The sequence below is a fragment of the Macaca mulatta genome, chromosome 7, assembly GCF_049350105.2.
Source record: "Macaca mulatta isolate MMU2019108-1 chromosome 7, T2T-MMU8v2.0, whole genome shotgun sequence".
NCBI lineage: Eukaryota > Metazoa > Chordata > Mammalia > Primates > Cercopithecidae > Macaca > Macaca mulatta.
In genome coordinates this window covers 20,618,093-20,644,741 of record NC_133412.1, presented here as the reverse complement: position 1 = coordinate 20,644,741, position 26,649 = coordinate 20,618,093, and the positions used below count along the sequence as shown (strand labels likewise).

Sequence of the window (26,649 nt, the reverse complement as noted above, 5' to 3'; positions counted from 1 at the left end):
AAATAAACAAAATAAAAAATAAAATGTCTCATCACGGACCTCAGACTGCACATGTCTGGGCTTATGTCAGACCATGGTTCTGAAGTGACAGTCACACGTCCCAGGATGCCTGACACCCTTGCTTCTTCTGAGCTTAGGCAACCTACCAGCATATTCCTAAGAGCCTGGCTGGGAACGGTCTAGGTTCAAGACAGAAATGAGATGAGAGGCTAAGTAATTAGGAAACTACAAACTGATTAGTGTCCTTTCTGAGCACAGAGAATGGGCTCAATGAAGATGTGTACATGGAAGGGAAATGTGAGTCAGGGCTGTGGTGTGGGCCATGGGGCCAGAGCAAGATGGCAGCCCAAGCAATGACCTTGAATTTGGAGTTGTTGAGGGCCTGATAGCCCTACTCCGGCCAGAGGGTTAGGGGAAGGGAGAAAATGTGAGGTCAGCGTTTCAGATAAGGAATGAATACTACATTAGCAGAGGAAAAACTGAAAAATACATACGGGGAAAAGACGGCAAATGGAAGTTGGTTTGTGGGTGACAAGAGGAGGAGATAAGGAGGAAATCATGAGGGGGGTGATATTGGAAATGAGTCACACACTGGAGGTGAAAGGAGGAGGCCTTCTGCCTCACCCAGGGCCAAGTGCTTGCTCCGGGTCCTCACCCTTGCCCTGCCCCACACCCAGGCCAGCTCTGGGCCTCTTGGCTTGCGCATCCTGATTAGGGTGGCAATCAGAAGGTTATTTGTTGTGTTAAGCTGGGGCGAGAGGCCAAGCAAGGTTTTCGCTCACAGGACTCTTTAGGGGAATCCAGGAGTGCCAGATCTGCCCATAACTTGGTGTTTATTGGGGGCTCAGGCCTTCCGGGTGGAATTTCGTGTGTGACAAGGTTTAGTGCATTTCGTGTGCTTGTATGTACTGGGCTCATCTCTGGGCTGTTGGAAGAATGCAACTTCCCTGAAGGAAGCTCAGAGAGCCCCAGGCATCTGTCCAAGGGCACGAGGAGGCGTTGCCACTGAGAGAGAGTGACTTTGCACAGTTGATGAGAATGATCAGTAAGTCCCAAGCTTACTCCTCTGCAGCTGCAGAGCCAGCTCTTGAGTTGATTGAGTTGAGTTGGATGAGTTGAGTGCCCAGGTGTAAGAAACAAGGAATTCCACAGCTTTGAAACTGCAAGTCATGAAGATTTTGGTGAAGTGAGAGGTCTGAGTCCTTCAGGAAGCAGGCACAAGACTGACAGGTAGAGACTAGATCTTGTATAAGATAGAGAGGGAACCTTCCAGTGTGTGGAAAAGCCTAGCATCTAATGGGCCAGGTATGTGTGTGTAGAAGGAGTGAGCCAGGTTTGGTCGGGTGTGGTTGTCTGGAACTGCTTGATGAGAGAAGTGGAGCCAGTGAATGGAGATTATGCAATGACAGTAGACCAATTAACATGTTTGTGAGAATCATGGCCCTTTAGTGGCCTGGAAAACAAAGGGTTGGTCAAAGTAGGTCAAACGTGGCCCGGTCCCCTGTAGCTCAATCAGCACCAACCTTCCCCAAAAGGGTTACCATGTTATATATGAATAAATACAACAGTTTGAAAAACTCATTCCTTCATCCAGCAATACTTATTGAGTCCTTATTCTACACCAGGGACTCACTGTGTTCCAAGAGCTCTTGGATACAAGATGGGTAAGACCCAGCTTCTGTCTTCAACTAAAGTTAAAATTAAAGATTTAGTCAAACTCCTTAACCTCAAACAGTTCCCAAAGCATGTTTTTTGAAAATATATATGTTATTATTTCATAGCCACAGTAACCAATGTTTACTGGGGACTTCCTTTGTGTCAGCAGACACTGTGCTAAAACCCTGATGTCCTAGGGTAGCGGAGAAGCATGTGGACTCTGGAGGCAAGATGCGTGAGGTTGCATACCAGCACTACCATTGATCGGCTGAGTAACCTTGGTCAAGTCATTTAACTTGTGCCTCGGTTTCCTCAGATGTACGGTGGGGAAAGTAATGGTACCTACCTCATAGGATTATTGAAGGGATTGAGTGACTTCATACTGGAGAGTGCTTAGAATAGTGCCTGGCTATAGTGAGTGCTCAGGAAGCATCAGTTAGGGTCATCTTGTCTGATCACCTAAATGACCTTATGAGATGGGACCTACCATCTCCATTTTTCAGAAGAGGAGATTGAGTGGCAGAGTCGGTCTCATACCCGAGTCTGGCTGGCTCTTCAAGCCATGTGCTAACCATCAGGCCTTACCACCTCATGAGCATTGCTAGCAGCTGCCATTAATCCAGCACTAAGTCCCGCAGGAACACACTGGGCACTTTCACTTTTACTAATCCTGACCACCACCTGCAGTGGATATCATTATAGCTGTTTCACAGATGAGGAAGCAGGCTTAAAGTGACCTGGGGACTCTGGTCTGACTCAGATGTGCTTCTCCCCTCTAAGGCCCTGCCTCCCCAGGTGGCCTTTCTACGTGTTGACACATTGACTTCAACTTCCCATAGAAAAACCACAAAAGGAGGCTTTGTATGCATCAAAGATGAGGTTATAATTTTTGGGGATGTGCTGTGTCCTTGGCATCCATTTAGTTGCCTGTTACTTGAGAATTTTAGAGAACTCCCTGGCCTACCCTTCCTGTGCCCAGGGCCAGGCACCCTAGAGCTCTAGGCTCTCAGGCTCTTCCTGTTCTGGCCGTTCACTCTCTGACAAGGTTGGAACCCTCAGCCCTTGGCTGAGGTCTAGGAAGTAGCCTGGATGCCTTGCACGATAGCAAGAGAACAGAGGGAACAGTGATGTTTTGTTACCTGAAAACTCCCCAAAAACCAGGTGTGAAAAAGCCACCTAGTGTATAATTTCATACGTATGAAATGTCCAGAGCAGGCAAATTCATAGAGATAGAAAGTAGAGTGTGGTTGCTTAGGGCTGGGAGGAGGGGATAGTTGGGAGTGACTGCTACTGTAATGAGGTTTCCTTCTGAGGTGAAAATGTTTTGGAGTTAGACAGTAGAGATTGTTGCACAACCTGTGACTATATTACAAACCACTGAACTGTACACTTTACAAGGGTGGATTTTACGGCATGCGAATTATATCTCAAGAAAGTTGTTTGAGAAGAAGCCAGGCATCCTGGGAATATGCCTGGTCTATTCTCGCCCATAACTGCGTGGGGTTGGAAGTGGGGTAGGGGAGAGAAATGACTTGGGCTGAGGGTTGGGAGGTACTAATGTGTGACTGTAAGCAGTTGTACAGCACCATCCCTCTTCTGTAAAATAGGGTCCAAGGTCCCAGGGGCTGTAAGGGGAAGGGGAGGTGGGAAAGGGTGTGGGAGATGGGAGGCTGCCTGGTTGGGACTGAGACTGGGCCCTCCTCTTAAACTAAAGCAACCCAACTTGCATGTCTTTGATACATCAAATCCTCACTTATGATGGGCTTGCATATAAGGCCCTCTGCTTAATGCTTTTTTGAAAACCCCTGAGCTAGATATTATCTAAGATTTTTCTAACTCAATTATGTAGGGGCCTTTATAAAGTATCTCATCTTCATTTCAACACAGTAACTCTTGTTCTTATTGTTTTTACCCTTACGTCTTAAAGAAGGAACCGCAGCCAAGGCCCTGGTGCATTATTTTACCGCAACCTTTTCTTAGATCCCAGTTCAAACTCTTTTGTGCAATGCCCTGGACTAAACACAAACCTGCCTTATTTTCCGTTGATTTCCATTGACATAAGATAGCATGGAATGTTCCCTCGTAAGGTTGTTGACTAATACATGGAGACTAGATAGAAAGATGTCTGGCACATAGTTTTATCTAAATGTTAGCTATTATAATTAGTCTGGTACTGTTTTAATCTCTGCCTCTTGGGCTCCAGGGGTTCGGCTGGGTCTTATTCAAAAGGTGTTTCGGCCTGGTGCGGTGGCTCACGCCTGTAATCCCAGCCTTTTGGGAGGCCGAGGCGGGCGGATTACAAGGTCAGGAGATCGAGACCATCCTGGCTAACGTGGTGAAACCCTGTCTCTACTAAAAATACAAAAATTAGCCAGGCGTGGTGGCAGGCACCTGTAGTCCCAGCTACTCGGGAGGCTGAGGCAGGAGAATGGCGTGAACCTGGGAAGCAGAGCTTGCAGTGAGCCAAGATCACACCACTGCACTCTAGCCTGGGCGACAGAGCCACACTCTGTCTCAAAAATAAAAATAAAAATAAAAATAAATAAATAAGTTGTTTCTAGCTATCCCTGAAACTTCAGTTCCCCTCTCTCCCACTTTTTTCCCCTTTTATTTCCTTTCTTCCTTGGAACGTTTAGAGTTAAGTCAACTATATTCCTCATTTCATGGCATTTACCATAATTGGTCTGCTCAGGCCCCTCTTTTGTAAAAGGCCCTTCTTATTAAAATCAATTAATTAATTTCCCCCTTTTATCTCATAGCTCACTTCTATTCGCCTCTCTGCATGATAGGGAAACATTTTAATGTGTTTAATGTGTAGCACTGTAGTTGGATGTGTTCTCACAAAAAAACATATTATCATCTTTGTGCAGTGTTTTATTCAGTATGGTGTTGGTTTCATGTATTGTATTTGTCTTTTATATACATATGTATATAGTTTTATTTTTATTTATTTTTTAAGGCCAGTGTGTATTTTTTATCCTTAGAAGTTCTACTGAGTCTTTTTTTTACCTCCCGTTTCTCTTCTCGTTATGTTCTTGTTTTTCTATAACTCCTCTCGAGCACTTTGAGCATATTTATAATATATAAAATAGCTCTTTGAGGTCCTTGTCTCCTTTTTTTTGAGATCAGCTTTTTAAAAAATAATTTCAACTTTTATTTTAGATTCAGGGGATACCTGTGCAGGTTTGTTATGTGGGTATATTACATGATGCTGAGGTTTGGAGTGTGGATGATTTGTCACTTTGTGCTAATTTCATGATCTCTGGCATTTCTGAATCTGGTTCTATTGATTAATTTTTTTTACAGGCTATGGGTCATATTTTCCTGTTTCTTTGCATGCTTACCCATTTTTTATTGTGTTATGCTGTTAAGAACTGAATTTTGTTTTATTCCTTTAAAGGACTTTGTGTGGTACAGCAATAATAAATTCCTTGCAGATTAATTTGAGCCTTTGAAGGTTTTTTTGGTTTTTGGTTTTTGTTTTGTTTTTGAGACAGAGTCTCTCTGTTGTCGCCCAGGCTGGAGTGCAGTGGCGAAATCTCGGCTCACTGCAAACTCCGACTCCCGGGTTCAAGCTATTCTCCTGCCTCAGCCTCCTGAGTAGCTGGGACTACAGATGCCCATCACCATGCCTAGCTAATTTTTGTACTTTTAGTTGAGGCAGGGTTTTGCCATGTTGACCAGGCTGGTCTCGAACTCCTTGAGGTTTGCTTTTAAGCTTTATCTTGATGGCTCCAGAGCGGTCTTTACCCTAGGCTTAATTTAGCCCCACTACTAAGTCATGCCTCTTCTGAAGACTCTTATCAAATGCCCAATGTATTACGAGGCCTCTCCACTCTGTTGCTTTATCTGGCCTCCTGGAATTTCATCCCCATGCTTGCACAGATCACCACTCAGCCAAAGACGTGAAAGACCCCTCTGCAGATCTCTGGAATACTGTCTCTGTTCAGCTCTCTCCCCTGCATACACTCCACCCTGCAAATTTCAGCCCTCTAGGCTTCCCTCAATTGTGATCTCATCTCGTTAACTCGATAAGACTGCTGAGTTCTTTTTGGGCTTCCCATGCCTGTGTGGTGGCCTGGACGCTGCTCTGGGAAGTCCCTCAATTGTGATTTGTCTATTATTGTTCTCATGATCATACTAGAAGTATGTATTTTGGGAAAGAAGACAACAAAAGTAGTGCTTCCTGTTCACATAATATCAGGGGTACCTGCCGTCGATACAACTTATCACGGTTGACATTGACCTTGATGCCTGGCTGAGATGGTTCAGTCTTTGCCAGCATGAAGTGGTGGGGGCAAGGCTACAGTTTGTGTCTGTACAGTCAGTTTGTCCAAACCAGGATCGAATGAGGAACCAAACATCGCACCTGGTTGCAATGTCCTCTGTGTCTCCTTTAATATCAAAGAGATCCTTTAATTCAATATGTGACTTGGTTGAAGACACTGAGGCAGTTGTCCTGCACAACTCTGCCTTTCAGACTTACCTGAGGGCTTCACTGTATTGTTGGTCTTCTTATGCCTCTGTTCTTTGTATTTTGCAACTGGAAGTTAGATACAAAATATTCATATTAAACATTTGGACTAGAGGCCTTTTAAAGCAGTCTTCTGATTGTCCATCCCCGCATAAGCAGCTGACATTTTTGTCTTTTCTCTACTGGTCCAGGAGACTGACTTGTGTGAGGATGGAGGGAGTGATTGTACTGCTCACTGTGAAGGGGACTTTTTTGCCATTTAAGACCCTCCCCCCGCCACACACACCCAGATAACCCTTACAAATGTGCCACAGAGCCACAGAGCAGGTCTCCCAGCTCCATGGTAACTGCCCACTGCCACCTTCTGCGCTGCCATTTTCAGCTAATACATGACCCAGGTCCTACATGCTGCGCTTTGCTCCTTCAAGGTTGATATCCTTGTTTCCATGTCCTATTTCTCTGTAAACAGTGCTCATTTGTACTTCTTGAGTAACAGGTTATTGCACTTTGATGACTAGGGTTCAGTTCCTACTTGCCCCCACCCCCTTATCAAAAAATAATTTTGGTAGGGCCTTGTCTTAGTGCAGGCTAGAAGACCGGAGATTATCGTGGAAAACAGATGGTACACCTTTGCATACTTAAGGTACTGTTAAGGAAACAAATAAGATTTCATTTCCTTCCCATTACAGGTGAGAGAGAGAACAGTTCAAATACGATCTAGTGATGGCAAATCTGAAAGACCAAAGCAATATGATCATCTTGGTTATAAGGGACGATTAAAGGCATGGGATAAAGAGCAGAAAGTGATATATTTATCATTTGGAAGCTTAATGCATTCAGGGAGAAACTAAAAGGTGATAAAAGTCATCACATTTACACTCAATTACTTGGACTCTATGAGCTGAAGTTTTGGCCACATTTCTCAATAAAAGCCATGGAATTGTGGCAGTAAAGCTAACTGAATGCATTTCAATAAACTGAACTCTAACTTTCCACTGAATTTTTCTTGTAAAATTAGGGCCACATTTCCACATGGGGGCAAAAAGAACTTTACAGCCAGTCCTGAAACATACTAGATATTTTATTTTATTTTAGACAGGATCTCACTCTGTCACCCGGGCTGGAGCACCCAGGCTGCAGTGCAGTGGTGCCATTATGGCTCACTGCAGCCTCAACTTCCTGAGCTCAAGCAATCCTCCTGCCTCAGCCTCCTGAGTAGCTGGGACCACAGCGCCATCATACCCAGCTATTTTTTTTATTTTTATAGAGGTGAGGTCTCACTACGTTGCCCAGGCTGGTCTCGAACTCCTGGGCTCAAGCGATCCTCCCTCTTTGGCCTCTCCAAGTGCTGGGATTACCAGCCTAAGCCACTGTGCCTGGCCCCATCCTCATCATTTTAATACACCATTAGGACATGGTCCACTACCTGTCAAGTGGAGTTGTCTTCCCTGAAGGCAGGAATGTCTTTCATTTTTGTATCCTCTTCATCTAATTGACTACCTGGTCTCATCACTTATCACTGAATGACTACTAAATGGCTGAATGAAGAAATGTAATTGCTGATGCTGAGAATGCAGAGTGATATACCTTGATAACTCTGTGGCCCCTTCCCAACTCTGAGATCTCATTCACCTTTGCCCACTTGTCACTGCATCAGTGCATGTGCATGTAGTGTATGCATGTCCATAAGCACAGATTCCCCACGTGGGTTTCTCTTTTACGAGGGACTCAGGGACTCAGAGCCCTCAAAATCATCAGTGACAGGTCACCTAAATCTCACGTCAAGCTGTGAGTCATCAGGACTGAGAGTCCGCAGGAACAGGTTAAAGGTGCCTTACTTTAACAGGAATATAATGAGCACCTACCCTGTGCCCAGCCTTGTACTAGGAATGTAGAAATGCAAGAAAAGTCTTATATGAGCTCAACTCTAGGGGGATGTGTAATTTGGCAGACAAGATAAGACAGACACATTAAATTACAGACAGCCAAATCCAGTGCTGAAATGTGTGACACAGGCGATCAGGGTTATGTGAGGGCACGAGAAGGGATGAGTGTGGTGTGGAGTCATTGGTGAAAACTTCGCAGAGGAAGGTGCACTGAGACTGAGGTGTGGCTGGGATGTCCAGTGGAGTTGCAGTGTTGTGGCCTGCAGTTAAAAGCATGAGAGGCTTTGAGATCAGAGAAACGTGGGTTTATGTCCTGCCCTGGCTTTTCTCTTTCTGCCATGTGACCTTACCTCTCTAAGCTCCAGGTGTCTCATCTTTAAAGTTGGGATAATCATATGGGCATGAAGACAACTAAGGGAGATAATCCCCGCGCCGTGCTTGGCACCACGTCTGGTACCTATGATGATGATGTCCTTGACTAGAAAGGCTGGAAGACAGTAAGTTCAGTGAGGGATGTGTTCAGTGACAGCAAGGTCTCCAGACAGGCTCAAGATTCAAATTCAAGAGTCCTGGGCACAGAAGTGGGAGAGAAAGCCATAGTTGGGATGAGCTCTTTGTGGGAGGACAGAACCAGAAGGACAGAGGGAGCAAGGCCCCTGGAAACATGCGTGTGCACGGCTTCTGCTGCACAGATCTGAGTGCCTTGAAGCTGATGCCTTCGCTTCACCCGCTATGTAAGAAACCATTCTTGCCCCTCTGTAACTTCATTCTGTTCTACTGTGACAATCTGCTCCCCATCCAAGTCCTCTCACAAGCCATGATGAGCAAAGGGTGAGACTGGATCAGTGCAAATCCATCACCACTCAAAGCTTATGCTCTACGGACAGTTGAGCTTGGTACCCAAAGCATCACACGGCCATTAGGATAGTGGTGTGTTGAACTCAGAAATCACCAGAACAGACAAAAGATTCACAAGACACCATTCATCCAACCATCCATCCATCCATCCAACCAGCAAAGATGCAGCAAGATGCAAAATGGGCCTTGCCCTGTATTATTAATAGCTGAGTAATGAGAAAGATGAATAACACACAATCCCTGCCCTTAGGAAGACAGACTTGTAAACAGTTCATCACAAGCCTCGTACTCTGGTCTCATAGAGAACTTCAAAGTGCTTCAGGATCAGTTACTTGTGTTAGGGTGGGACAGTGCTCATCAAGTCATGTTTAGCAGAAGTTGACACCACTACTGACCCTTCAGGTGGCCACTCATGAACTCGTCCATCCGGGTGAAGGGCAGGGGGAGGCTTGCTCCCTGCTCTGCCTCCCTGCCCTCCTCCTTGGCACATTTTCTTGTTACTGTGAGCGTCATCCACCCTCCTGACTGTACTTTTAGCATAAATGTGCCTCTGCAATGCTGCTCTCTTGTCTCACTGCTGTCTCAGGGTCCTTCAGTGACAGCTTTTCAACCTTCAGCCTCACCTCTGCAGCCGTCCTGTGTCACCTCCACCTACAACCCACTTAGTCAGCTCTACCCACTGCCTGCCCTAGTTCTTCAGCCCTGTTCAGACCTGCCACGCGAGCTCAAGGCTCCCTTTGGGCTTCTCCCCTCCCTTTTCTGGTCCCATCCAGAGGCCTGTCGCCACCCTGGCCTGGAGAGGCTCTGTGTCAAAGTGCAGAATAAGAAGAGGGTGAGCTAAAATCTGTATGCAATTAAATGTTTAAACTAAAAATTATAGGTTTTTATGAAATGACAGTAGTGTGTGTGAAGAACCCTTAGAAATAACCATATTTTTGACTCGGTCATTTTACCCCTTAGAATATGTCCCAGAGGAAGGGAGATATTGATCTACAAAGGTATTTATCACAGTATTTACAACAGGGGGAAAACTGAAAACCAACTAAATGTTTCAAAATAATCACCACTAAAATCTTGCTTTGGGCAAATATTTGATAATATAGGAAAATGCTTGGGATATAAAATTAGGTGGAAACACTAAGATGCTGAACTGTATGCATACTACTGAGAGCTGGACTCGGTATTGACTGCAAGCTTAGCAGTAAAACCAGGATATGAGTGGTAGCTCTGCCTCTGCTTAGCTGTGTGACCTTGGTCAAGGTAGCAAGCTTTCTTAGCCTCTGATTCTCTGTCTTCAAAATGGAGATAATAATAGTAGCGGTCATATAGCGTTGTCTTGAGGATAATGTGTGCAAAGCATTTAGCACTATGCCCAGCTGGTAGATACTATTATTGTCATTATTAAATTGAGTGGGCTGTCATTGCTGGACATGAAGGGACAGGGATCCCCACAGCATTTCATGGTGGGATTTTCCTGTACTTAAAAGAGCACAGAGGCCAGACGCAATGGCTCACGCCTGTAATCCCAGCACTTTGGGAGGCCGAGGCAGGCAGATAACTTGAGGTCAGGAGTTCGAGACCAGCCTGGCCAACATGGTGAAACCCCATCTCTACTAAAAATCCAAAAAAAAAAAAAAAAATTAGCCGGGCGTGGTGGTGTGTGCCTGTAATCCCAGCTACTCAGGGAGCCGAGGCAGGAGAATCACTTGAACCCAGGAGGCGGAGGTTGCAGTGAGCCGAGATTCCCTGGGGAACTAGGGCTGGAGTGTGATTTTTTTACTTCAAAAAAAAAAAAAAAGCACAGAATGGAAATACGGCAGAGGATAAAGAAAGGGAGTTGGCTGGCAAACAGAATGCATGGCCCCCAGGAATAAAGACAGCACTCTGCCTTCTTTCAATAACGTCTCTACGAGGTGGAAACTCTCACTTTTCTAAGCTCTTGTTACATGGTTTCCTTTCCTTGTTGGCTTGATCTGTGATGCTTTCCTAGAGAGGCTTCCAAGATCATACACCCAGGAAAAATCATACAGAATGTTTTGCTTGAGAATCTGATGGTCTCGAGCAATCATCCTAATCACAGAAAGGAATAGAATTCCAGCTGTAGCTTGAAGATGGAGATTCAGGGCCAGAAGAGAAGTGCAGTTGAGTCGGGCCTCTGAGTTTTGCCAAAGGAAAGGCATGCCTGTCGCACTCTTGTGGCGTAAGCAGAGCTCACAGCTTGCTAGACTTCATTGGCTCAGGCAGTGCCTGTCTGAGCAGTCAGCGTCCCGACCTTTGCATAGAATCTCTCCCATGAGCTCCAGAAGTGGGGAGGGAAGTTGGAAATATCACTATTCCAGTGTTCCAAACAGCTCCAGCACGGTCCTACAGATGACGGACGGAAGATATCTCCAGGTCCAGGCCCCAAAGTCCGGGAATACACAGGTCTGGAATCTACAGCTCACAGGTGACTTTTTTTCTGCCCTTTTGCAGTGATGAGGTGCCTGGGGATCCCCACCCGTGTGATCACCAACTTCGACTCTGGCCACGACACAGATGGAAACCTGATCATAGACGAGTATTATGACAACACGGGCCGGATTTTGGGGAATAAGAAGAAGGATACTATCTGGTGAGAAACAACCTCTCAACCTATTTCTAGGGCCACACATCAGAGCCAAGCCCCATGGCAGGAGGAAGGGCAGGACGATGTCCGTGAGTCTGCTCCCTCCCCTTCACCTCCTCCACCCCGCCCCCCCAACGCCAAGGCTGCCCCCACACCTCTTGCCAGTCTTCAGCTGGGAGACAGCTGAACAAAGCCCATTTGGGGTTTAGAAGTCTCACAATCATAAGAACGTTCTGCCCCGGGTTCAGGTTTTCATCTTTGTCACCTCCTTCGCAGAACCTCCTGGTTCTGTGGGGCCTGGAGAAAATTTCCCCACTGCCCTCTGAAGGTTTGTTAAAAAAAAAAAAAAAAAAATCAACTCACAAAACCAGATCCATAAGAGAAAAGGCATACGCATTTATTAACGTATACACAGGAGCCTTCGGAATGAAGACCCAAAGATACAGGGGAAATTGTCCATCTTTATGCTTAATCTAACAGAGTATGGACAGCCACGTAGAAATATGCTTGGACAAATGGTATGACCTAACACTAATAGACTGAGCAGGGAAACCCAGCCCTGTCTGTCTACATTCTGCTTGGCCTCTCTGAGCATGAGTTCCTTCCTTCCCAACATGGGGCAGAACCCTCTCTAGAATGAGGGTCTTTTGACCTACAGTCAAACAAGGTAGGTCAGATAAAATTTTTATGGCCAATTTTTATACACAAAGGCAGAGGGAAAGCCAGGGCAATATTTTTAGGTTTTAAGACTGCCTTTGGGGAAAAGGGGTTCCGGTTTCCATGACCTTCCCACCTTGGGGAAGAGAGATTTTAATTTCCATGGTTAGCCATGGGGGTAAATGAGACTGAGAGACAGGAAGACAGGAAGACAGGAAAAGGTCCGAAAAAACACTTCTGCTTCTGAGACCTTCATTTTGGAATATTGTTTCCTGAGTGCCAACAGTTCTGACCACAGGACGGCCTTACCTCCGAACACAAAGACGGCGACTGCCTCTGTGAGTCAGCAACACACACAAAGGGGCCACGAAGACTGTTTGATGAGACAGTGAAGGATTTTTAACTTCAGTGGACTCTGGAAGCCTTCACTTTCTGTTCACAAGCTGAGTCCGCAGAGGGAAACTCTTTTCTGGGAGGCAAACAGAGGTCCACGAGAGGAAGACCTGTCACTAATTAATCATTTTTTTGAGCCAGGGTCTGGCTTTGCTGCCCAGGCTGGAGCGCAGTGGTCTGATCGAGGTCAATGCGGCCTTGATCTCCCAGGCTCCACTGATCCTCCACCTCAGCCTCCCAAGTAGCTGGGACTATAGGCACACGCCATGATGCCTAGTTAATTTTTTTTTTTTTTTTTTTTATGAGACAAGGTCTTCCTTTATTGCCCAGGTTAATCTTGAACTCCTGAGCTCAAGCAATCCTGTCACTTCAGACTCCCAAACTACTAAGATTACCGGCATGAGCCATCGTGCCTGGCTATCCACAGAGGTTTCAAGCCCTGTGCGTGTGCTAAGTCTCTCTATCCAACAGTTCATTTGCTCGTCCATCCCTTGCCTTGTTCTAGAAAGAACAAGCAGTACAACGTCTCCCTTGGCTCTGTTTGACACAGGAACTTCCATGTCTGGAATGAGTGCTGGATGGCCCGGAAGGATCTGCCCCCTGGATATGGAGGCTGGCAGGTGCTGGACGCCACACCTCAGGAGATGAGCAACGGTGAGGCTCTCCAGAAGAAAGGCAGGACCCGCTCCCATGGGAAGTGCCCCACCCCTGCCCAGCCCTGCAACAAACGGCCCACCGAGGCTCCCCTGTTCTCCTTCAGGCGTCTACTGCTGCGGCCCTGCCTCTGTCAGAGCCATCAAAGAAGGAGAAGTGGACCTGAACTACGACACGCCCTTTGTGTTTTCGATGGTGAATGCTGACTGCATGTCCTGGCTCGTCCAGGGAGGGAAGGAGCAGAAACTTCACCAGGACACGAGTTCTGTTGGCAATTTTATCAGCACAAAGAGCATCCAGAGTGATGAGCGGGATGACATCACAGAGAACTACAAGTACGAAGAAGGTAAGTAAGTAAGCCAGCCCTACTCACAGCCCCAGTCCTGCAGGAACCTTCCCCCACCCCGGGGAGCCAGAGAGCATCTGAGAGGCAGGACCCAGCCCCACGGTCGCCTCAGCCGTTCAGTTTTGAGGCCCTAGTTGGGGTGGCCCCACGGCCTCACTTGTTCGTCACACCCCCACCCCACATCCTGCAGGCCAGCGAGCTCCCGCCACAAGGCGCTCACAGGGACTATGGAGCCCAAACAGAATATGAATCCTTCACCCCTGCTTCCCGCCCCAAAATCAGCCTCCCACTGAAGACGGCAGGGAATTTAGTAAACACTATGCCATTCATTTATTTTATTTAGGGTATTGTTTAATTCATTGTGTTTCACTGAGTCTTTGGAGGACAGGCTGAGGCGAGCCCAGATGTTCACTCCCACCCTCCTCCCTGCGGGGCTGGCAGGACCAGAGGCTGACTCTGAGGTGACAGCCCTGGCAGCAGGGCCACAGGGAGGCTGTGTTAATCCGGTATGGATGAATGCCTGGAAACTGAGAAACGCCAGCCACTGGGTTCAACTACCAGGGAACCAGGCAAAAATATCCAGTCCATGGGGGCCAGAGGCAGGGTGAGGGCCAGAGGCAGGGTGAGGGCCAGAGCCAGGATCTGGCTGGGGAGGATCTGAGCAGGCACAAGGCAGGGTGGGTAGAGGGCGGCAGGGAGGGCTGAGCAGTTCCTGGGAGTGCTGGTGAGTGGGTGTCTGTGGTTCGTCTACATGGGCTTTGGGGACAGACACGGGGAGGCTCCAGAATTCCCCACCTGGAAAGGGGATTTGCAGTAGGGGGCGAGTGTTGAACGCAGCCCAGCAGTGCCATCACCACCCTCTCCCTGCGGCCTCTGGCCTCATCTTGGCTGGGTTGCCCCAGAAATGGATCCTGAGGCAAGCATTCAAATACAAGTGGTTTATTTTTGAGGCCATCCTGGAAATGCTGGTAGCAGAGTGAGGAAGGGAGACAGGGAAGGGGAGGAAGTGGATGTAAGGGTACATTTTCAAGCCTGTTAGCACAGTGACAGCTGGCTGGGAGCTCTGGGCGTGGGGTTGCCAGGAAAAATACAGGACAAATAATGCTTTAGTGTAAATACGTCCCAGGCCAGGAGCTGTAGCTCACACCTGCAATTCCAACACTTTGGGAGGCTGAGATGGGAGGATCGCTTTAGCCTTGGAATTTGAGGCTGCAGTGAGCTATGATGGCAACACTGCACTCCAGTCTAGGCAATAGAGTGAGACTCCATTTCTTTTTTTTTTTTTTTTTTTTTTTTGAGACGGAGTCTCACGCTGTTGCCCAGGCTGGAGTGCAGTGGCGCGATCTCGGCTCACTGCAAGCTCCGCCTCCCGGGTTCCCGCCATTCTCCTGCCTCAGCCTCCTGAGTAGCTGGGACTACAGGCGCCCGCCACCGCGCCCGGCTCATTTTTTGTATTTTTAGTAGAGACGGGGTTTCACTGTGGTCTCGATCTCCTGACCTTGTGATCCGCCCGCCTCGGCCTCCCAAAGTGCTGGGATTACAGGCTTGAGCCACCGCGCCCGGCCGAGACTCCATTTCTTAAAAAAAAAAAAGAAAAAGAAAAAGAAAAAAAAAAGATGTCCCAAATTTTTTATTGTTTGTTTCAAATTAAATTGCCTTGTATTTTTGTTTGCTAAATCTGGCAACCCTATCACTGATTCGGTGTGAAGTGCTGAACAACACTGCAGATTTATTGCACCAGACAGGCACAGGGTCTAGGGTGTTTATCCATCAATTCCTGTCGGTCATGAGTTGAGGGCTGTTCCTAGGGGATGTAAATTCTCTCGCACTTCTGGCCCGCCCCATGCATGAGCTGAGTCTGCTCTGGTAGCAGAGAAAGACTCAGACAGAGTTGCAGGGGCTGTAATTTGAGAAGCAGGGTCTGTGGGCACTGAAATGGCAAGTGCCAAGGGGATATGGGCGGGGCTGTGACCGCATTTGCTACAGAGGCCCACAGGGTCCCCTGTGGACTCAGGGGGATTGGAGCCATACCCCGGTGGGCCTGGGTGTCCTGCTCAGGTGCTCCTTGGGCCAGCAGTATTCAGTCTCCTCCCACCCAGCCTGGCAGGGTCTGGGGTCGCACAGACCGCAGATGCGCTAAATCGGATTCCCATCTATCAGGGCCCACACTTTTAAAATTTAATTTTATTTTATTTTATTTTTGAGACAGAGTCTTGCTTTGTCGCCCAGACCGGAAGGGCAATGGCATGATCTTGGCTCACTGCAACCTCCGCTTCCCGGGTTCAAGCAATTCTCCTGTCTCAGCCTCCCGAGTAGCTGGGATTATAGGTGTCTGCCACCACGCCTGGCTAATTTTTTTTTTTTTAATTTTTAGTAGAAACAGGGTTTCACCATGTTGGTCAGGCTGGTCTCAAACTCCGGACCTCAAGTGGTCAACCCTCCTTGGCCTCCCAAAGTGGTGGGATTACAGGTGTGAGCCACTGCACTCAGCCTTTGGGCCCATTCTTACTGAAGCAAATGTCTTCAGGTTCTCTTTTGTCTGGAACTGGGCTTAGAACGACCCGCAGAGCAAGGGTATAGAAGTGGCCTCTGCTTCAGGATGTTGTGGCAAATGCATTGAAGGGGTAGAACTGGTCCCTGGGGAGAGTAAGTACTCAACAAAGGCAGCTTCTGGAATTATAAGGGAGGCGTGGGCAAGTATTCCTGCACATGCAGCCCACAGGGACCCCCGGGATAGAGCGGGGAAGCTGAGGCCACTCTGGGAACTCCGCACACCTGGACCTCCTTTCATACGTATTTACTTATTTACTGTGCTGCTCCTTTCTCTCAGTTTCCAGGAATTAGTCTATCCCTGAACAATAATCTGGCTCTGGAGCAGGAAATCACACCATGCCCTGCTGTCTTTAAGAGGTTTATTTCTCTGCGTTTGTGGGCCTTTGTCTTTCCCTTGAGGACATCAGGATAGAGTTGAGCGGTCACAAGCACAGGTTTTAGAGTTGGGCAGGTTTGGCTCCCGCCTGGGCTCTGCTCCTTACTAGTTGTGGGACTCGGGCAGGTGACATGACTTCTGTTAGCCTCCTTTTCTTTATCTGTGTATGGAAGAATAATAAGAAGAAAAATGGTAATGGTAATACACCTTGCTTGTGGTTGATACGGGAGGATGGGTGTGAAGTGGCCAGCAGAACCTGCCTGGGAAAGCACATGAGGAGTGGAGGGACTGCTTGTTACTGGGAGTGAAGGCCTGAAGTCGTTGGTGGAGCTACTGGGTGGGGGATGGTGCTCAGCCTCGGTGTACCCTGGTCAGCCTGGCTCACAGCTGGTGCTGCGCTCTCCCCACCTTCAGGTTCCCTCCAGGAGAGGCAGGTGTTTCTGAAGGCTCTGCAGAAGCTGAAGGCTGGAAGTTTCCATAGCTCCCAAAGAGGAGCAGAGTTGCAACCTTCCAGGCCCACCCCACTGAGCCGGGACAGCCCTCGGAGCCTGCATACACCTTCCCTTCGACCCAGTGATGTGGTCCAAGTCTCCCTGAAATTCAAGCTGCTCGACCCGCCCAACATGGGCCAAGATATATGCTTTGTCCTGCTGGCCCTCAACGTGTCCTCCCAGTTCAAGGACCTCAAAGTGAACCTGAGTGCCCAGTCTCTGCTGCACGATGGCAGCCCCCTGTCCCCATTCTGGCAGGACACAGCGTTCATCACACTCTCTCCTAAAGAAGGTACGCGTGTGCACAGTTTGTGTCCGCAGAGTCGGTTTTGGCAACGTCGGTGCGGTCAAGCCAGCCAACAGGGTTCTGGGGACAGACCCCTGAGACACTGTGATTCCTACTGTCCCCTCTGGCACGATCCCCCTCCTTCTCTCTTCTCCTTCTTCCTCCCTTCCTTCCTTCCTTCCTTCCTTCCTTCCTTCCTTCCTTCCTTCCTTCCTTCCTTCCTTCCTTCCTTCCTTCCTAGTATCTCCTCTCTGCCTCCTTTCTCTTCCTCCTCCTTTCCCACCCCAACAAAAGTAGCCGGTTTTGCAGGAAAAACCTGAGATTTTGAGTCTCTGAGACCTTGGTTGGAGCCTTAGCTCTCCCATTTCCTAGCAGAATGGCCTTGGGCAGCCATTTTGGCTCTTTCCAGCGCATTTCCTCATCTGAAAAGCTGCCACCTGCTTCCCCGGGACTTGGTACTTGTTGACTCTCTCTTCTCTGTGGAAGAGAGACCCCAGGTCCAACCCAGGTCTGGCTGATTTTCTCAGCTTCTCTCACCCCATCCTTGTGTTCTTTCTCTAGCAAAGACCTACCCCTGCAAAATCTCCTATTCCCAGTACAGCCAGTACCTGTCAACAGACAAGCTGATCCGCATCAGTGCCTTGGGTGAAGAGAAAAGCAGTCCCGAGAAAATCCTGGTGAACAAGATCATCACCTTATGTTATCCAAGCATCACGATTAATGTAGGCAGGAGTCCTGCAAATGGCTTGTGGGGCCCCTTGGATCTGGTGGGGAGGGGGTGAAGCCCTGTGAGAGGGCAGCCTGGGCCTGCTTAGGAGAGCATCCTCTCCCTCCTTTGCCTCTTCTGGTGCCCCAGGAGGGAAATGTTTGTCTGAGACACCTTCATCCTCTTGTACCACCCACTAGAGGCCCTATGGATGGGTCCTTGAACAGGTGCCATGGACAATAGAAGAGATCCCTCTTGTGCCACTCCTGCTGTTGGCCTTCCCCATGGTTCAACATAAGGAAAATGAGCACAGATGGGAGGGTCTCTGGTCGGGGGAGAGCCCTGTCTGAAAGTCAGTTCAGATTTGCCATTTTTTGGCTGTGCATCCTCAGACAAGGCCTTGGGCCTCTGCTTCTTGAACTGTCAGAGAGGGGATTAGAGCAGGTGGCCTCTGAGGACCCCTCCTGCTCTGACATTCTGTGATCTTCCAAGTGGGAAGATTTCAAGGGCTCCCTTCCTTCCCGTGCTGTCTCCCCAAGGCCAGCCAGCCTCCTAGACCCTGTTAAGTAAGCCCATGGAGCCCCCTCTGGTGGGGAAACATGAAGGTTTGGCTAGAACTTGGGCTTTTATGGCATCTTAGCAAAGAAGCAATATGTTTTCAGAGAAGTGACAAGAGAAAGGGAAAGGACCTTGAGTCTCAAGGGGTGGCAAATTTGGGGAAAGCAAATACATGGTAAACTCATGGTAGATAAAACTTAGAAAGTCTGTTGTGTAGATTCCTCTGGTGCCCTCTCTAGGCTCATAAAGGTCTGAAGTCATCTCTGGTGATCAGCCTTTGTCCTTCTTGGTAGAGGGGGAGGGGGGACACCTTTGTAAATTTATGTCCTGCTTTTAGGCAAATAAGGGGCAACCAGAGAGCTTTTCTTATATCTGCTTCTTCTCAATTGTCTTCGGCTCAAAGTAATTCTTATGCCAAAGTGGCATATTCGGGGATGGCGTATCCTGCCACCTTACAGAACAGTGCCCTTCGTAAATGTCTGGTGAGTTGCGGAATGAGAACTAATTCTCCTTCCCCTCCTGGTCTGTTTAGGTTCTAGGAGCAGCCGTTGTGAACCAGCCACTCTCCATACAGGTGATATTTTCAAACCCCCTCTCGGAGCAGGTTGAGGACTGTGTGCTGACCGTGGAAGGAAGTGGCCTCTTCAAGAAACAGCAGAAAGTCCTGTAAGTGCTGCAAGTGCTCAGCCTTCTCTTCTGTTTTCCCCTCCGTGAGATTAGCACTATCCTTCTCCCTGGACATGGGCTCCTGGGCCGACTCACGACACTGGGGAAGGGAAAGCGGAAGCACTCCCTCGCACTCAGGAAGCTGGGTGGAAAAGGGCTCTGGGGTCATCATCATGCCTGTGGTTTTCTGGCATGCCGCATTCTCTGTTGCAGCCTTGGAGTCCTCAAACCCCAACATCGAGCGAGCATCATTCTGGAGACCGTCCCCTTCAAGAGTGGCCAAAGGCAGATCCAAGCTAATATGAGAAGCAACAAGTTTAAGGACATCAAGGGTTACAGGAACGTTTATGTAGACTTTGCATTATAAATTCTGGAGCAACGTGCCGGACGTGTGCCTTTCAAGCTTCAGGAAAAGGAGCAAGTTCAAATGCGAGCTGCGCCATTCCCCACCACGACAGAGGCTTCACAGGGCTCCAGCGAGAGCAGCAGAGGGGATGACGTGTTCATTGTCCGTCTCCCCTGTCTCCACTAGAAATGTAAGCTCCATGAGGGCAGCGACTTTGCTTTATTTACCTTGTGCCCCTACACTCAGAACCATTTCTGGCTATGCTAGGCACTCAATAAATATTTTTTGAATGAATGAATAGGGTACTCCAGCATCCAGAGAACACGTAGGAAATGTCTATGGATGGATATTTCCCTGGACCATTTGCACAGCTCCCCTGGACTCTTTTTAGGGCCCAGGGATTCCACTGTGTCCCGTCCAGAGATTCCAGGGATTCCACAGTCTCCTATCCAGAAGCGTGATTTGGCACAGAGGTCAGAGGATACTGGTAGGACTTGGCCATGACTTACTGCCCCCTGCCCCAGATATCCAGGAAAGAAAAAGACAGGCTGAACAGCTCACTGTCGTTGTGTTGTTGCAATAACTAACTCCCTAGTATGAATAAACTTCAGACCTTGCTCTCCTTTGCCCCATGTAATCATCACTTTCCTATCTGTTCCCTGGATGCTGGAGTCTCCTATTCATTCATTCAAAAAAGTATTTATCAAGTACCTAGCATATGCCAGAAATGGTTCTGAGTGTAGGGGTACAAAGTAAACAAAGCAAAGTCCCTGCCCTCATGGAGCTTACATTTCTAGTGGAGGCAGCAGAGATAAACAACGAACACGTCAACAAATAAGTGAGATACCCACAGGTGGTGTATCAGCCACAATCCAGCTAGAAAAAACAAAAACTCACAGGTGTTTCTACATACTACCTACCATCTTGGTGTCTTGGGGAAAAAAAAAGCCTGGGACACCTTTCACCCTTGGCCTTCCTTTGAATCCTTTCCCATATCACATCCAAGAGGTCCCTCAGTCCTAACAGTACCAGCCTATTTGCTCAAAACTCAGCGATGCACTGGATGGCCTTGCATTGGCTGGGGACATAAAACCAGCTGAATAACACAATGAGGTAGACTTTGAGTGGGGAATGGAATACTCTCAAAGTTTTCTATTAGTTGCTGCCTGTGTTTGTGGTCACGCAAACTCCACCCTTTCTGGGTCCTACTGAACACAAAACAATTCTGAGCATTATCTCCTCTTGTGGCACTGCACCAAGTTCTACACAAAGAAAGACATGACGCACTTGCTCTCTCAGTACTGGCTACATGACTGAGACAGCTTCCCATTAAATACACTCACAGTAAATAAAGAAGATAAAGACTTCCAGTATGTATAAACCAAAGGGTATGTGTAGTTAATCAGAGGGATAGAAGGGCATGTGGTAAGAATTAGGGAAAGTGGGGAAATAGTCCTGTGAGAGAGTGGGCTGAGAACCAGGAGCTACTGGCAGGGAACTGGAAGTAACTTAAAATTATTTCATCTTATAATTATTACCTGACAATCATGAGAAATAGTTTAAGGAAAACACCAGAAAGAGCAACATCTTACAGACACAATGACCTCTGAAGCACATGGAAGGTTTCAGGAACTGCACCCTAGGACTCTTTAATGAGTCCTGGTTTTAACACCACATTCATGAATTCTTTCATTCAACAAAGATTTACTGAGTTTCTACTAGGGGCCAGTCCTCTGTATGCTGAGCGCCGGTCCCCTGGGCCCACTTTTCTTTCTCTATACTTTGTCTCTGTGTCTCTTTCTTTTCTCAGTCTCTCGTTTCCCACCTGATGAGAAACGCCCACAGGTGTGGAGGGCTGGCCCCCTTCAGCAAAGGTTGTCTTTCGTTCATTCGTTTAACATTTTTTGAGTTCCTAATGTGCTGAATGTTCTAGGTGTAGGGAATAGACCAATAAACAGGGCAAATAAGGTTCTCCTCAACCCATTCCCAATGGACAACCTCACAACCCCTCATCCCCCACCCCTAGTGGAACTCAGTTTCTTTCTTTCTTCCTTTCTTCCTTTCTTTCTTTCTTTCTTTCTTTCTTTCTTTCTTTCTTTCTTTCTTTCTTTCTTTCTTTCTTTCTTTCTTTCTTTCTTTCTTTCTTTCCTTCCTTCCTTCCTTCCTTCCTTCCTTCCTTCCTTCCTTCCTTCCTTCCTTCTTTCCTTCCTTCTTTCTTTCTTTCTTTTTTTTTGAGATAGAATCTCACTCTGTCGCCCAGGCTGGAGTGCAGTCGCCCCATCTAGGCTCACTGCAAGCTCCACCTTCCAGGTTCTCACCATTCTCGTGCCTCAGCCTCCCGATTAGCTGGGACTACAGGCGCCTGCCACCAAGCCCGGCTAATTTTTTGTATTTTTAGTAGAGATGGGGTTTCACCATGTTAGCCAGGATGGTCTTGATCTCCTGACCTCGTGATCCGCCCGCCTCGGCCTCCCAAAGTGCTGGGATTACAGGCGTGAGCCGCTGTGTCCGGCCCTCAGTATAATTTTCTTCTGACAACATTCAGCTCAGCTCCAGGCAAAAAGAGTTTTTGAAGGAATTTCTTTTTCCTTATTGTGTGTATCCGTGGTGGTTCTGCCAGTGAAGAAACCCTGCCCACCCATGGCCAAGAGGTGGGCATGCGACTTATGCTGGAACAATCAGACACTTCTCCCAGGACTTCGACTGCAGAGTGAAGTGGGTTAGAGAAAGGAGAAACCTGGAGTCCATCCGTCTCGGCAGCAAAGACCCAGAAACAGACCAGCTTCTGTTCCTGCTGCCTAGTCCCTCCAGCTGCCCTGGAGTCCATCCTTCTCCTAGTCCCGAGTCTGGTTCTCCTTTTCCCCATCAATCTAGGAGCTCCTTCATACTCTTGTTTTTTTAAGTTGACCAAAACTAGTTTTGGCTTTGCTTGCATTCAAATGACAATCATGAGATAAAAGGACTTTATCTAGTTCAGAGAAATTGGGTAATTAGTTTAAGACCACACAGCAAAGTCTTTCTGATTCCAAATTCCCACCATGTCACACTGCCCAGTTCTCTCATAGGCCTGCACTTGGGTCCTACAGGTGTCTTTGTTAGTGTCATACGTTAGCCTGAAGTTCAAGGAAGTGTCAGAAGCTCTCATTCACCCCAACCTGGTGAATAACTGGAGAGGTGGGAGGTGGCTGTGTGGAAAGGGCAGGCAGCAGCAAGAGCCACACTTTGTTTCCCAGAGCCCGCTCCTCCTTTAGTCCCTGGCCCTCCGAGCCCCACGGTTCAGTTTTTCTTCCTCACATCTGCCCGCTGACCAGCAGCCAACCAACTAATGCGCAGCTGGTACCACCTCTCTACCTGTCCCTGAGACCCGATTTTCTAGTATCCAGGAACCACTTGGTGCCAGCTTTGGGGCTGCTGCCTTTTCAGGAGTACAGACAAAAAGAATTTGATTGCAGAGCGCTGATCTCAGACATATTCAGCTTTCCTCCAACCCCAGAGGATAGGCTGGGCTTCAGACTCCATGAGAACCTGGAGCTTCCTGAGGGGCGGCAGGTCACGTGCCTGGCATAGCACGTTAGCAGAAGGTCTGAGCTGGGATGCTGAATGCATCTGTGGGAATGTGAGAAGGAACTCTGTGATCACAGATAATGTCAGGCTCTGGATAATGCTAATATCCTCCAGAGAATTTTCTTTCTGGTAGGAAGTTACGATAGTGGGAGAGTGCCATAATGCCATAACGGAGATTTATTTAAAACCAGGCTTCAGCCTTTTTTTTTTTTTTTTTTGAGGCTGAGTTACTCTCTTATTGCCCAGGCTGGAGTGCCATGGCACGATCTCTGGCTCACCACAACCTCTGCCTCCTGGGTTCAAGCAATTCTCCTGCCTCAGCCTCCCAAGTAGCTGGGATTACAGGCATGGGCCACCACACCTGGCTAATTTTTTTTTTTTTTTTTTTTTTTAGTAGAGACAGGGTTTCTCCATGTTGGTCAGGGTGGTCTCAAACACTCAACCTCAGGTGATCCGCCTGCCTCAGCCTCCCAAAGTACCGGGATTACAGGTGTGAGCCACCGCACCCAGCCGACTTCGGCCTTTTATAAGGATTAGTCTATTTCCTACTTACCTCAACTCCTGGGGCATAGCCCTTCTGAGGTCCCAACAGAAAGCCTGGGGTGTTTATTGGGGCCCCTCATCCTTGATGACCCTCAAACTCAAAGCCTGCTAGCCTGCCAGATTCTCAGGCTCTTATCTGCCAATTACGAATGGGCAAATGCCCCAGATGGAAGCGTGGCAGCCAGTGTCAAGTTCACTCTCTGCTCTTCTTCTCCCCAAGATCTTGATCCCTCAAGTCCTCACTGCCTTGATGCCTTCAAAGATATATTTTAAACATTTCATTCAACTTTTCTAATTGTTCCCAATAGGGAGGATGGTAACAAGCTAGTCTGCTGTATTTAGATACAGAAATTCTTGAGAGATTTTAAAAGAAGGCTGAATAGAGAGACCTTCTCAGCGGTGGCTTGGATCAAGGCTAATGTGAAATCAAATGTGTGGGGTATGAGTTGGAAGACCTCAGTTGGAGTCTAGGCTTTACGATAAGCTGTGAGATGTTGGGAAACCCTCCCTTCTGGAGCTTAGAGGTAAGTTTCTTGTGTGTGGAACACAAAGGTAGGCTATAGTGTGCACTTTTAGCCTCGTCCTTGGCTCTGTTTGAGCACCTTCTTTGTTCTTTCATCATTTGCATCATTTTAATGTGCTCTTCTGCAATACCATATTTCATTGTTAGTCTTAAATTCTTTCTGGAATGAGGCAGTATATTAATTGATCTTATATTCCCTAAAATAAATGTTAACTCTCTGAACCTATTTTCTAATCAGTAAAATTGGAATAATGATCCCTTAATGTAGTTTACAAGATTGAGGTTCAGATCATACAAGATAATGTATGCAAAAGTGCTTTGTAAAGCAATATGCCAGCATAATTAACTTATTTGCACCTGGGAGTCATGTTGAATATCTTTTCTTCTCTGCCCTCCACCTGATATTCTGTCCATTAGCACGTCATAGCCATTTAACCTACATCTCCGTCAAATCTGTCCATGTCTATCTTCTTTTTTTTTTTGTATTGAGATGGAGTCTCACTCTGTGGCCCAGGCTGGAGTGCAGTGGCGTGATCTTGGCTCACTGCAACCTCCACCTTCTAGGTTCAAGCAATTCTCCTGCCTCAGCTTCCTGAGTAGCTGGGATTACAGGCACGGGCCACCACACCCAGCTAATTTTTGTATTTTTAGTAGAGATGGGGTTTCGCTGTGTTGGCCAGGCTGGTCTCGAACTCCTGACCTCAGGTGATCTGCCTGTCTTGGCCTCCCAAAGTGCTGGGATTACAGGTGTGAGCCACCATGACCAGCCTATGTCTATCTTTACTAACACCCCCCGGAGTAGACCACCATCATCTTTCACCTGAGCCATTAGTCTCTTATTTGTCATCTCTCTTCCCTTTTTGCCCCCTCTAAATCATTTCCCCCATATTAGCCAGTATTAAAAAAATGCAAATCTGATTGTGTTACTCCCTTGCTTCAAATATCATTCAATGGCTTCTCACTGCTCTGAGGATAAAATCCAAAATTCTCAGCTCAACTCTGCAAGATTTAGCCCTTGCCTTACCTCTCCCCATCTCTCTCTGTGATGCAGGCCCACTGACCTGCTTTCAGTTGCTTCCTGCCTTAGAGCCTGTGCACGTGCTGTTTTCTCTCCTCTGGCGCCAACCCTTGTCCTATTTCCTACCTAACTCTTGTTTATCCTCCCAGTTTCTCAGCTTAAATATCACCTTCTAAGAGAAGCCTACCCTGACCTTCCACACCTAGGTCCGAGAGCACTCAAACTTCTCTTTTACAGCATTTAGCACACTACAGAGAAATAGCTAATGACGTATGCGCTTAGTATTGTTTGTCTCCCCCTGCTGGAATAGAAGCTGCTCGGTGGCAGGGACGCGTCTATCTAATTTACTGCTGTACCTAACCCGGTTCCTAACAGTTCCCGACAGCACCTGCCGGGACGTAACACAGTTCCCGACCGCACCTCTCGGCACCTAACGCGGTTCCCGACGGCACCTGCCGGCACCTAACGCGGTTCCCGACGGCACCTGCCGGCACCTAGCGCGGTTCCCGACGGCACCTGTCGGCACTTAACGCGGTTCCCGGCGGCACCTGCCGGTACCTAACACAGTTCCTGGTGCATGGCAGTGCTCTATAAGTATTTGTTTCACAAATAAATAAACAGATCCTTCTTGAGTCCACACCAGCGAAGGGGTTGTTTTTCTGCCAGAGGCTGGAGAGTAGAAAGGTGTGGGTGCCGTGGGACAGACCTTTCTGGTCACCCCCTCCCTCCATCCTCTTTACATCTCCCACTCGCTTTTCCCCAGCCCAACCCAAATGCAACAGCATCTGTCTCATCATGGGCTCCTCAAAAAGTGCCCCGACTGAAATACTGCCAGAGACTGGATCTCTGTGGAGCTCTCATGGGAACTGTGCCAGGAAAGAGAAGATTCTGTTTGCTAGTACCAGAAGGAGAACACATTCCCCAAAGGGAGACCAGCCCACAACTCCCTCATTGCCCTCCCAGGTGAAGGGTTCTCTGTGGTGAAAACAGTTCTTTCAGCCAGACTTTTCTTTCCCCTGACAGTTTTTGTTACTTTAAAAATATTAACATATGTTCAGGGCACAAAGATACAAAGGGTATATAGAAAAAAGCCTTGTCCCTAGGCACTGAGTTTCTCTATCTAGAAGCGATAATTTTCTAGAAATAGTCTATATAAACAAAAGCAAATTCATACATATTCTCCCCCCACACACATACCTTTTACACAAAGATAGCATACTATTCACACTGTTCGTTCTCTACCTCACTTATTCCACTTAACAATACAGCCTGGGCTGGGCACGGTGGCTCATGCCTGTAATCCCAACACTTTGGGAGGCCAAGGCTGGGGGATCACTTGAGCCCCAGAGTTCAGGACCAGCCTGGGAAACATAGTGGGATCCCGTCTCTACAAAAAATAAAAAATTAGCCAGACGTAGGTGGCACATGCCTATAGTCCCAGCTACTCTGGAGGCTGAAGTGGGAGGATCACTTGAGCCCAGGAGGTTGAG

General features: G+C 47.8%; 1 protein-coding gene across 1 annotated transcript in view; it reads left to right on the top strand.

Annotated features, from left to right (window-relative positions):
• TGM5 (transglutaminase 5) overlaps positions 1-20,145 on the top strand; it is a 35,117-nt gene extending 14,972 nt beyond the window's left edge. Inside the window, exons 7-13 of the mRNA XM_077939203.1 lie at positions 11,347-11,485; positions 13,080-13,183; positions 13,290-13,529; positions 16,873-17,241; positions 17,797-17,957; positions 19,032-19,165; positions 19,379-20,145. Coding sequence (XP_077795329.1) covers positions 11,347-11,485; positions 13,080-13,183; positions 13,290-13,529; positions 16,873-17,241; positions 17,797-17,957; positions 19,032-19,165; positions 19,379-19,532 — 1,301 coding nt within the window. The 3' untranslated portion in view covers positions 19,533-20,145. The remainder of the gene's footprint in view (positions 1-11,346; positions 11,486-13,079; positions 13,184-13,289; positions 13,530-16,872; positions 17,242-17,796; positions 17,958-19,031; positions 19,166-19,378) is intronic.
• The last annotated feature ends 6,504 nt before the right edge of the window (positions 20,146-26,649 follow it).